The sequence below is a fragment of the Plecotus auritus genome (genome assembly GCF_963455305.1).
Source record: "Plecotus auritus genome assembly, chromosome: 8".
Taxonomy (NCBI): domain Eukaryota; kingdom Metazoa; phylum Chordata; class Mammalia; order Chiroptera; family Vespertilionidae; genus Plecotus; species Plecotus auritus.
The window spans coordinates 68,142,828-68,155,555 of record NC_137782.1 but is presented as its reverse complement, the minus strand read 5'-3'; the positions used below and the strand labels follow the sequence as shown (position 1 = coordinate 68,155,555).

General features: G+C 37.7%; 1 protein-coding gene across 1 annotated transcript in view; it reads right to left on the bottom strand.

Moving 5' to 3' along the window:
* Nucleotides 1–793: 793 nt before the first annotated feature.
* The window catches only part of PANK2 (pantothenate kinase 2), a 41,060-nt gene continuing 29,125 nt past the window's right edge, over nucleotides 794–12,728 (bottom strand). Inside the window, exons 3-7 of the mRNA XM_080686221.1 lie at nucleotides 12,231–12,484; nucleotides 9,203–9,379; nucleotides 5,298–5,421; nucleotides 3,630–3,755; nucleotides 794–1,100 (exon numbers count right to left, since the gene is read on the bottom strand). Coding sequence (XP_080542347.1) covers nucleotides 1,050–1,100; nucleotides 3,630–3,755; nucleotides 5,298–5,421; nucleotides 9,203–9,379; nucleotides 12,231–12,484 — 732 coding nt within the window. The 3' untranslated portion in view covers nucleotides 794–1,049. The remainder of the gene's footprint in view (nucleotides 1,101–3,629; nucleotides 3,756–5,297; nucleotides 5,422–9,202; nucleotides 9,380–12,230; nucleotides 12,485–12,728) is intronic.

Here is a 12,728-nt window from a genome sequence, read left to right as displayed (position 1 = left end):
ACATATCTCAATCTCTAAGGGGAAGGTTTTTAAAAATTATTCTGCACAGCAGAAAGAAAAGGTCCAGTCAATCTATATCAATACTCAGCTCTCAAAACCTGTCTCTCAAGCAGCCTTTTGAGCCAGCCTACCAGAGAAATCAGGACTTCGCCTGGGGGCTGCTAAGTGCCAAGACCAGGAGTGGGTGAGAAAGGTGGGAAGAACCCCACCCTGCTCCCCATGAGTTAAGGGACACCTCAATTCCTTGATTTCTACTAGCCTAAAAGTGTAACCAGATTCTCTCCCCAGTTCCCTGGGGAAGAAAAAAAAAGCAGTCCTTTTTGTCTGGTTTTAGTTTTCCAGATTATGTCTTTTGTAGTAGCTTACTTCCATCAGCCCAACACTCCAGGTAATTCTGTCCACGGAAGAAATCCTGTCTTTCCAAAGAGACCTTCCTAGGATTTATGGTGTAAAGTAACCTGTAATTGTCCTTCTAAAAGTTGCTTAATTGTCCAAGTTACAGGTACTGAACTAACCTGCCCAATTAAGATTGCAGAATCTTGAAATAAAACATTTTTCAATATGTTCACACAAAGGCTAAATGTACACCGGAATTAATGCACAGGAGATGATCTCCAAGGCCATACTGTCAAAATTGTGATTATATAATACATAGTAGCTTTCCTTACATTTAGCAAGTTCAACAGAATCCTAAAACACAGTATGCTGAACACAGAACAGCTCTCCCCTTAAGTGGCTCGTGAGTGACAATGAGTTTCAAAAATATATAGCAGGTATTACAGCCAATCCTCACTGCCATGAACATGGTCCACTTTATATATATATATATATACTGTACATATACACACATATACATATATATCATTCCTTACTGGTTACTAGTTTAGGCTGAATTTTTAAGGGTTTGTCTTGATGACTTAGAAAAATCTGTCCTTTCTTGCTTTGATTCAGGTAATACACAATCAGAAAATTAAGTAAGTCTCTTAAAAAAACAAAAGTTCACAGATCCCATTGTGGAAGGTTCCAGGAACCCCTTCCCCAGGTAATGATCAGGGGATCTTCAACAGCTCAAGGAGTGCTCCAACGGCTCCAAAATAACCCTGAAGAAAAAAATACACACAAAAAAATAAGAGCAATTCTCCTTAGAATCATTTAAATTGCCATAAATATGATTACTACTGTTAAAGCCAACACTGCCCTTAATTCCTGACACCCATTTTCTGAGCACCCATCTTGCCGAGCCAAATATTTTTGATCCATGTTTGGGAATTTAAAAATACTGTTTTTGATTCACAGTTCATTAAATCCATGAATGCAAAACTGATGGGTACAAAGGGCCACTGTATTTACTGAAAAAAGGCGCACCTATACATGGACCTGCACAGTTCAAACTCATATTGTTCAAGGGTCAATTGTATTTCTAGACTTCAGAAAGCCTAAAATAATCTAAGTTCCATATGTACAGAAATCAACACTAGAGTCAGAAGCCTGAATGCAAATAGAAAACAGAGACAAATAGACCAGTGATGCTAACCAGAGAGGAGAATTAAATCAGCAAGCAATAAAAATAACATAAAAATCAAAATTTCATAAAGGGTTCATATTATAACTGTGATATGAAGATATAAGTTAAAAAAATTTTACAAAGTTACCCTAAGAAATTAATCTCCTCCCTGGCCAGGTGGCTCAGTTGGTTGGAGCGTCATCCTATACACCAAAAAGATTGCAAGTTTGATCCCCGGTCAGGGCACATACAGGAAGAGACCAATCGATGTTTCTCTCACATCGATGCTCTTTCTCTCTCTCTTTTCCTTTCTCTCTAAAACCAATAACAAACATATTCTTGGGTGAGGATTAAAAACATAAAAAATAAATTAATCTCCAGGTTCTACCTAGGAAAAGGTCCAATAAGAGGTAGAAATTCAGGAGAAAAGTTATATTAAACATGACTTTTTATTCTACTATGAAGCAAAACCAAACAAGTAAAAGTTCACAAAAAGCAAATGTAAAAAGGTATAAAAAAAAAAACAATAACTCAGTACTGATTTACTAATATAACATTAGAAGTAATAAACAAGTTAGATGTCTTGAACTTCAAGCTTTCGATATGGGGAAGTTGGGTACTTTGGGTTTTAACTATGAACTTAATCAACTTAAAAGAAAAACTTAAAGCTATTTTAAAGGAAAAGCAAACTGTAGCATTTTACATCCTACTCTGATTTCTGTTGATTCATATAAACTGTTAAAAGTGCACATATAATTTTGAAAAATGTTCATGATAACACCACTATCTAAAATCCAACACTTGAAATCGTTCAACTGCCCCACAACCAAGGGGAGGAAAGAGAGAGCCCCTTCTACAGCTCTGGTTCTACTTTTTCCCAAAACTGAAAAAAAAGGGCATTTTCCAAAAGAGGATATCAGGTTGAGCAACTCAATGATTCTTTTCCATTGTGTCATTTCTAGCCTGTCTACATATTAAGTTTTTATGATATTGTGGTTCTAGTTCTGAAATGTTTTTTACTGATATATTTTTCAGAATAGACATCTTAAGTAAATGGCATGTGAGTATATCAATACATAAAAACTGACATCAAAAAATGAAAAAAAGGCCAAAACTGGTTTGGCTCAGTGGATAGAGCATCAGCCTGCGGACTGAAAGGTCCCAGGTTCGATTCTGGTCAAGGGCATGTACCTTGGTTGCGGGCAAGTCCCCAGTGGGGGGTGTGCAGGAGGCAGCTGATCGATGTTTCTCTCTCATCGATGTTTCTAACTCTCTATTCCTCTCCCTTCCTCTCTGTAAAAAATCAATAAAATATATTTTTTAAAAAAATGAAAAAAAGCAGAACCCAGAGTAAGTGCATTTATAAAGTACAATGGGCCAGTGGATAAAGCTCAGCGGATAGAGCATCGGCCTGCGGACTGAAGGGTCCTAGGTTCAATTCCGATAAAGAGCACATGCCCGGGTTGTGGGCTCGATCCCCAGTGAGGTCGTGCAGGAGGCAGCCAATCAATGACTCTCTCTCATTATTGATGTTTTTATCTCTTCCTTCCTCTCTGAAATCAATAAAAATATATTGGAAAAAAAAAAGTACAACGGGAAAAATATAATGATGGCTCAGAAAAATATATTGATGGCTCAGAAATATGGCTGAATGTTAATTCTTCTTTCTTGCCCTAGCTGGTTTGGCTCAGTGGGTAGAGCATGAGCCTGAGAACCAAAGGGTCCCACGTTCAATTCCAGTCAAGGGGACATGCCCGGTTGCAGGCTCGATCCCTGGTGGGGGGCATGCAGGAGGCAGCCGACCAATGATTCTCTCTCTCATCATTGATGTTTCTATCTCTCTCTCCCTCTCCCTTTGTCTCTGAAATCAATTATATATATATATATATATATATATATATTTATATTTAAGACTTCTTTAATATTGCTGAAGCTCACAACGAAATTAACCAAAAATCTACCTTGCATTGAATTGGATAAGAGCTTTTAAACATTACAACCAAAGTTAAACACAATATCATATAATTACAAAAATATGTAAGTACTATTTCACCTTTACTTCAAATTCCAACACAATGTGAACTGCATGCCCTTGTAACATATTGCAGGAAATAAGTCTGCTTACCTCGTGTTCCGAAAAAAGTGCTTTCAACTGTCCCTTGGACCAATAATCCAAAGCATATGCCAAAAGCCGCATGGCGATTGTATTAATTCTCAAGAAATTTCCAACAAATACCACCTGGTTAATATTCTGAGCACATCAAAAGAAGGCAATTAGTTTTCATCTCAATTTCAGTTCTCTCATAAAAGCTAATCCAAACAGAGACCATGTGCATAGTTTTTAGAAGCAAATTGACTTCTGATTTTAAAAAAGTATTTATATTTAATCCAACTGATCCAGGACTACTTAATTTAGTGCCCACACAACTCTGGACCCACTTCAAAGCATGCCAGAAAATATCACAAGAGAAAACAGATAGGAAAAACATGTGTATTAAATATGACAAACAATAACTGCTATTAAAGTTTCATACAGATAAGTAAAAAAAAAAAGACCCAATTCAAAGAAGGAAAATGACACAAATAGGCAAAATTATACAATATAACAAAAAAAATTCAACCTCACTAGTGATAAAAAGAAAGTAAAAAAATTTAGACCTATAAATTAGCAAAACAACTGAAATTCTACCCACAGTATTAGTCAAGTTGTGGTAAAACTGACCCATTTATTTATTGCCAAAAATTATCTAAATTGGTACAGCCCTAGTGCAAATAAAACACCTTGGCAATACCTATCAAGATTCATAACACGGTCACAGTCTTTAGATGAAAAATCTCACTCCTGAGTAAGTCCCTTATCAAGAATAAAATTTAACCAAGGAAAAACTTCATGTTTAAAATGCTTTACCACAGAGCTGTCATTGGCAAGCAACCAAATGCCAATGACTTATATAAAAAGCAATCACATCATACAGCTATGAAATTTATATTTATGTAAAAAATAGAAAATGGTAGGTACACCAACTAAAATCTTAAATACATAAGCACAGGAAAGGGAACATGCAATAAAGAAAATAGTGTTAACATAGTCAAATGAAGAATTTTTTTTAATTACTTGATGCTGATACAGTATCTTTTAATTAAAAATGAAACAATTCTTTTGTACCTTTTAAGATTTCCTTTTTAAGCCACATGTCTATCTTATCTGTTTAAAAGAATAATTTTAAACAAAAATGTATAAATAGGGACAAGCTATAAAACTGCACCAACTGGATCCCCAAGGGAAGGCCATTCTTGGTTCTTTCATAGCCCTGTACAATGCTGCTTGACCTGAATGCTACAAGGCAGCACTGTAAAGAAGCTGAAAGCACAAAGACAGCTCTGCTGCGGTGGAGGGGGAGCAGGGTGGGCAGTGCTTGGCCTGCTCAATCTTCTCCCAGCTTCAATGACTTCCTCTGGATTCCTTCCCAGGGATTCTAGAGCTCCACAATGAGCATGGAGTCTAGATTCTGCATCACTATCCATCATCACCACCCAATAATAGTCCCCCCACCATCTGGCATACTGGCTACCTTCCTGCCTTCTAGCTAGTAGCAGTGTTTATTTTCAGTAAGGCGGGAAAAAAAGGCAATTAAGATTAGTCTACATGTGAAGAGTTTTAACTTCTCCAATGAAACAAACTCCACCACATATGACTACAGTTAGGCCCATTCAGGCAAAACAGATGTTGTATACATGGTGGGGCCCACTTAGGATGTTGTCAGAGCAACTAAAGAAATTCATGTCCCCTTACTTCATTAAGGGCACACATTCTTGCTATCGAGCCAATGTTGTTGGTGATGGTGATCAAAGTTGCTCTGGCGAGGTCCTCTTTACTGACAGCCTCTCGCTTCTCCTTGCTCATCATGTTTCCAAAGCTGTGATGGGGGGGAAAAAATCCCTTTGATAAACCAAAGGCAACACAGCCCAACAGAACTTGAATGTTACTTTACTAAGATAAAAGTGACTTTTAGAACAATGTTCCTCAAAACTTCAAACTTTTCATTACAAAAAAAAAATAAAGGAGCATCTGGCTCAAAGAGAAATGCCACTTCAAAGAGAACCCTCAAGCATTCTGAATGAGCAAATAGCTTTCCTTGTGGTTTCCACTGAAACATATCAAGCTTTGATACCAGATATGCACATATTGTTAGATCTCATCAGATGCACTGTAAGGCACCACTGCTCCTTCTGCAACCATGGAAGTTCCAGAAAGATACCTCTATTTAAGCAATTCCTCCCAACTGCCCAGCTGTTCCATTCAGTTAAAGGGTCACATTCAAATCTGGTAAACTGCTTTATCTTAAACAAAGCAAACTATAGCCAACCAGTCCCAGAGTAAACTAACAGTTTCAGATTTCTCTAGAAAGTCAAGAGCTTTAAAGTACCTGACCTGCACAACTGCTACACTAATAGCTATGACCAGAAAATAAACCCAACCAAACAGAAAATGAATTACCAACAAGCAAATGCTGCAAACATAGAAAATGAAATCTATAGCATTTACGAAGTACCTAAAATTAGTAAACAAGCATGTGTATATGACTGCCTTTTCTAGTATTAAAACCCATGTGCCCCAATGTGCACACAAAAATTTTATTTCCAAACAATCAAAATATAAAATTAAGAAAACAATTCAACTTACAATAGCATCAAAGAGAACAAAATACTTGGAGATATATTTAACAAAAGTATAACACTTATACACTGAAAACTACAAAAACAATGGTGAAAGAAAGCAAAGACCTAACTAAGCAGAAAGACATGCCATCTTCTTGAATCAGAAGACTACAGTCAAGTTGCAATTAAGTATTCTCCAAAATGATCGACAGATTCAACACAATCCCTATCAAAATCCTAGCTGTCCTTTTTTGCATATATTGACAAGCTGATCCTAAAATTCAGACAGAAAGTTAAGGGACCCAGACAAACCAAAACAACCTTGAAAAAAAAAAATTGGAGGACTCACACTTCCCAATTTTAAAACTTAATACAAAGCTATAGTAATCAAGGCATAATGATAAACATCAATGGAACAGAACTGAGTTCAGAAATAAACTATACATTTAAGAACAACTATTTTCAACGAAGGGGCCAAGAGAAGTCAATGGGGAAAGAATAGTCTATTCAACAAATAGTGCTGGGACAACTGTACATCCATACACAAAGGAATGAATTTGGACCACTATCTCATACCATATACAAAAAGTAACTCAAAATGGATCATAGACCTAAACATAAGGGTTCAACTATAAAACTCACCCAGCCAGCGTGACTCGGTGGTTGAGCGTCGACCTATGAACCAGGAGGTCACAGTTTGAATCCCAGTCAGAGCACATGCCCAGGTTGAGGGCTCGATCTCCAGTGTGAGGCATGCAGGAGGCAGCTGATTAAATGACTCTCTCTCATCACTGATATTTCTATCTCTCTCTCCCTCTCCCTTCCTCTGTGAAATCAATAAAAATATATTTTTTTAGCCCTGGCCAGTTTGGCTCAGTGGGTAGTGTGTTAGTCTGCAGACTGAAGGGTCCCCGGTTCGATTCCGGCCACATGCCTGGGTTGCGGGCTCGATCCCCCCCCCCCCCAGTAGGGGACATGCAAGAGGCAGCCAATCAATTATTCTCTCTCATCACTGAAGTTTCTCTCTCTCTCTCCCCTTCCTCTCTGAAATCAATAAAAAATATATTTAAATATATATATATATGTGTGTGTGTGTGTGTGTGTGTGTGTGTGTATTTAAACCCTATAAAACGTTTAAAATACAAAAGTAATAAATCTTCATATTCTAAGGTTAGGCAATAATTTCTTATATGTAATACCAAAAGTAAAAGCAAGGAAAGAGAAGATAGATAAGATGGACTTCATTTTATCTATTTAAATTTAAAACGTCTATGCTGTAAAGCAGTGGTTCTCAACCTTTCTAATGCCGCGACCCTTTAATACAGTTCCTCATGTTGTGGTGATCCCCAACCATAAAATTATTTTCGTTGCTACTTCATAACTGTAATTTTGCTACTGTTAGTGAATCGTAATGTAAATATCTGTGTTTTCCTATGGTCTTAGGCTCTACAGCAGCAGTTCTCAACCTGTGGGTCGCAACACACAGGTTGAGAACCACTAGCAAGGTCGCCTAAGACCATCGGAAAACACAGATATTTACATTACAGTGTAAAGGACACCATCAAGGAAGTGAAGACAACTAACAGAATGGGAAAAAAATTTGCAAATTACAAATTTGCAAATACAAAACTGTATTTGATAAGGTACTTGTTTCTAGAATATAAGAATTCTTACAACTCAATAATAAAAGACAAATAATTCAACTACAAAATGAGCTAAAGACATGAACAGACATTTCTCCCAAAAGTAGACAAATAGTCAATAAGTACATGAATAGATAGATGTTCAACATCCTTAGGGAAATATAAATCAAAACCAGGACAGATCACTTGACACTATTAAGGCAGTTTAAACCAAAAAGACAGTAAGAAGTGGGTCACCAAGGATGTAGAGAAATTTAAATCCTTTTATATTACAGGTGGGGTTGTAAAATGGTGCAGCCACTGTGGAAAACTGTCTGGCAGTTCCTCAAAAGATTAAACATAGGCCGAATCCGGTTTGGCTCAGTGGATAGAGCGTCGGCCTGTGGACTGAAAGGTCCCAGGTTCGATTCCGGTCAAGGGCATGTACCTTGGTTGCGGGCATGTCCCCAGTAGGGGGTGTGCAAGAGGCAGCTGATCGATGTTTCTCTCTCATCGATGTTTCTAACTCTCTATCCCTCTCCCTTCCTCTCTGTAAAAAATCAATAAAATATAAAAAAAAAAAAAAAAAAGATTAAACATAGGAGTTATCACATGATCCAGCAATTCCAGTCCTAGGTATATTCCCAAGAGAATTCAAAACAATATGTCCACACCGACTTGTACATGAATGTTCCTAGCAGCATTATTCATAATAACCAAAAAGTTTAAATAACCCAAATGTTTATCAACCTATATATAAATAAAATGTCATATATCCATACAATGAAATATTATCCATCAATAAAAAGAAACTAAATACTGATTCGTGCTACAACATGGATGAATCTTGAAAACATTAAGCTAAATAAAAGAAGTCAGTCACAAAAATCACACATTGTATGATATTGTTTATATGAAGTGTCCAGAATAGGCAAATCTAGAGACAGAAAATAGATCAGTGTTTATGAGGGACTGTGGGGTAGGGAAATGTGGAGTGACAGCTAATGAATACAGGGGGTTTTTCTGGGATAATAAAAATGTTCTGAAATTGGATTATGGTGATTACTGTACAATTCTGTAAATATACCAGAAACCAATAAATTGGACACCTTTAACAGGTGACTTTATAATATGTAAAGGTGCTTAAAAGGAAAAACATATACCCAATTTTTTTTTTTAATTTGAGAGAGAGAGGGAGAAAAGCATCAATGTGAGAGAGAAACATCAGTGGGTTGACTCCCCTGTGTGCCCTAACCAGAGATGGAACCCGCAATCTGGGTATGTGCCCTAGCAAGGATCAAACCTGCCACCTTTTGGTGTATAGATGACATTCCAACCAATTGAGCCACACTGGCAAGGGCAACCCAATATTTAATATTTTATTTCTGTATCTCTTAGAGAACACATGTCCCCTTACCTCGAAGCCACAGCCCAGCCTGGCAGTCCAAACCTCTCATAGTCCCCTCCATAAATGTCCCGGACTAGTTTATCCACTTTGGTGCTATCTCCACGAGATGCCATTTCAAGAGCTTCTTCAAAAGTAGTACATCCAGTAAGCAGACAGCAGAGACCAAAAAAAGTTCCTCCTCCAAGACTGTGATTAAAAACAAATAATTTAAGATTATAACTTTTTTTAAATAGGAAGGTAATATTTATGAACTATAAAACCATATTCACATGTCAATCTACTCTTGCCTCAACCCAATCGTGCAGAAGCCACCAGTGAGAAACAAGTCTGTGAAAAGATAAAAACAGGTCCCTAATAGACATCTTGAAGGTATGCATTCATGTGCACCAACAAGCGACGTGGCAAAATACAGGGCCCACCTCTCCACCCATGTCTCTAGTTCAATCTGGGCGTCTGCTAAGTTCGAGAAACCTCAAGTACCGCTTAATAATGGCAGATTTTTGTAATAAAAGAAAATACAATAATTTCAAGAGAAACATCAAAAGTGCTTTATTCAAAGTAATGTCCATCGCTAGCTACACATTTCCCCATCTTTCAGGTAATTTGTGGATACCGTCCCAATAGAACTTTTCTTGTTTAGAGGCAAACCATTCAGAGACCCAATTTTTCACTTCTTCGTATGTTTTGAGGTGCTGCTCAGAAAGTGCATGTGCCATCGATCAGAACAAGTGGTAATCTGAAGGAGCAAGGTCTGGTGAATACAGCAGGTGGGTTAATACTTCCCAGGCAAGATCTTTTAACATGTCTTTTTTTTTTTTAATATATATATATATTTTTATTGATTTCAGAGAGGAAGGGAGAGGGAGAGATAGAAACATCAATGATGAGAGAGAATCATTGATCGGCTGCCTCCTGCACACCCTCTACTGGGGATGGAACCTGCAATCCAGGCATGTGCCCTTGACAGGAATCGAACCTAGGACCTTTCAGTTCGCAGGAGGATACTCTTAGCCACTGAGCCAAACCGGCTAGGGCTAACTGGTTTTAAAGTATGTGATGGTGTGTCATTATGAAACAAAATTACTTTGCCGTGTCTTCTGACACATTCTGGTCGTTTCACAATCAAAGCGTGGTTCAAATTGATTATTTGCTGTCGGTAGCGATCAGTGTTAACGGTTTCACCTGGTTTTAGAAGCTCATAATACACCACACCTTCCTGATCCCACCAAACGCAGAGCACTGTCTTCTTTCTGAAGCAATTTGGCCTTGCAGTCGATGTTGATGGTTGACCTGGATCAACCCATGATTTTGTGCATTTGGGATTCTCAAAATTAATCCACTTTTCATCGCCAGTCACAACTCGATGCAAAAAAGTCTTTCTTTCGTACCGCTGAAGCAACATTTTACTGATGACTTTTCAGTATTCCATTTGTCTTTCATTCAGTTGCTGTAGCACCCATTTTCCTTCCTTTTAAAATCTTTCCCATTGCTTGTAAATGATCGGAAATTGTTTGCTGAGCAACATTTAATCTTTCTGCAAGTTGTTTTTGAGTTTGACATGAATCTTCATGCAATAATGCTTGTAATTGTTAGTCTTCAAACTTTTTCAGTTGACCTGGACGTTGTCTTTCACATCGAAATCATCGCTTTTAAAGTGTTTAAACCAGCGTTCACAAGTATCTTGAGATGGAGCATGCTCACCATAAGCTTCCCAAAGTATACGATAACTTTTTCTTCAAAATAAAGTAATGAATTAAAACTTCCCGCAAATGTTTTGGCATGAAATTCGACATTTTTAAGTGTAAAAATATCTATGTTAACACCTTCAGCAAATTTGACATGTGAAGTTTTAAAGCTTGTTGTCAACAAAATAGCATACATATCAAATGGCATATATATCAACATATGTGTAACTCCATCTATTGAAAAAAATCCGCATTAACTGGTACACCTAGTATACACTGAGTGCCCAGATTATTATGCTCTTTGAACGCATAAAAATCTGGCGTGTGTGTGTGTGTGTGTGTGTATGTGTGTGTGTGTGTGAGAGAGAGAGAGAGAGAGAGAGAGAGAGAGGCCCGGGTCATGAATTCGTGCATGGGTGGGGTCTGGCCAGCCTGGCCAGGAGGGGACATGGGCAGTTGGCTGGCCTGCCTGCTGGTCAAACTCCTGATTGAGGGGACAATTTGCATATTAGCCTTTTATTATATAGGATATACACTGAGTGGCCAGATTATTACGTGTTCAGAGATCATAATAATCTAGCCACTCAGTGTATAGCAGCCATCACACCTAGGACCACATTGGTGCCTCCTCCCTTTCTCTCTCCAAGTACATGCCCTAAGCCATCCTCATTCAAGCATCTTTTTTTTTTTTTTCTCATTCAAGTATCTTGTCACCCTGGCTCATCAGCCCCCTATCCAATGAGAATTCTTCCACGAATGTGTTTTCCCCAAAAAAATTATTCCTTTCATTCCTTAACTTACACCAGTTAAAAAATCTTGTTTACCCATTCCCACCTCCTAGTTTTTCTTCAAGTGATCTCTGATCCTTAAAGTGCATTCCTTTCTCATCTGCCACCTAATTCTCCATTTTCAGACCACCCTCCCCCAATCATTTTTCTATTGCTCAATATCTCAACTTCTAAATCTCACGTCATCCTCGGGCCGCGCACCCGAGCACGTGTGTGTTTATACACTTGCACAAAATCTAGGATCTTGCCTTGCCTTCTCTTTATAGACTCCACTGAGCTTTGCTTACTTTATGGTATATGCACACCATACACTATCTGAGGGCAGGGACTACCGGCTTAATGAGTCTGCTGATGAGACATTTTAAGAAACGTGGAGCAATACAGATTAAAAAGAAAAGTAGGTCATGAAATCAGAATTTTCAAAGAGAAATAACATGTTTGCATAATACTAGAAAAAGTTTTATTTTTTACATAATTTTAACAGATTCTTAAAGGTGTACTTACATGCAATACCTAAAAACTCAAGTGTTAAGCCATATGATATCAAGAACATAAAATACCTACCTGGTACCAGTGACGCGCTTGTAATTATCTTTGGAATACACTGCTAAGATGCTAACCCCAGAGCCAATGTTCACCAGAAGCAGAGGGTATGGATTTTTCAAATCAAACGGTAACTTCTGACATTTTTCAGAATCAGCAGGGTTTTCAAAGTAATAGCACTGTGACCGTCCATTGAATCCAACTGAATCAATGTATAAAATTCCTTTTATTAAGCAATCTAGTTCATCAAGTTTGCAAAGCTGAAGATCACCTATCTGTAATAAAATAAAATGTTTTCAGACTTTTTAACAAGCCAAACAGAAATAAAAACTCCATTTAATAAGGCATCCCATCTATATTAAACAAATCACAAAAGCACTCAAGGATGTGTAATATTGGTGCATGCTTTACAGAACATATCTGGAGACAACAAACAGGGATGGACTGATAAGACAGACTCCTGCTCCCACAGACCCAAATACACTCTACCTACAAACCGCTGCAGGAGCTGGAGCAATG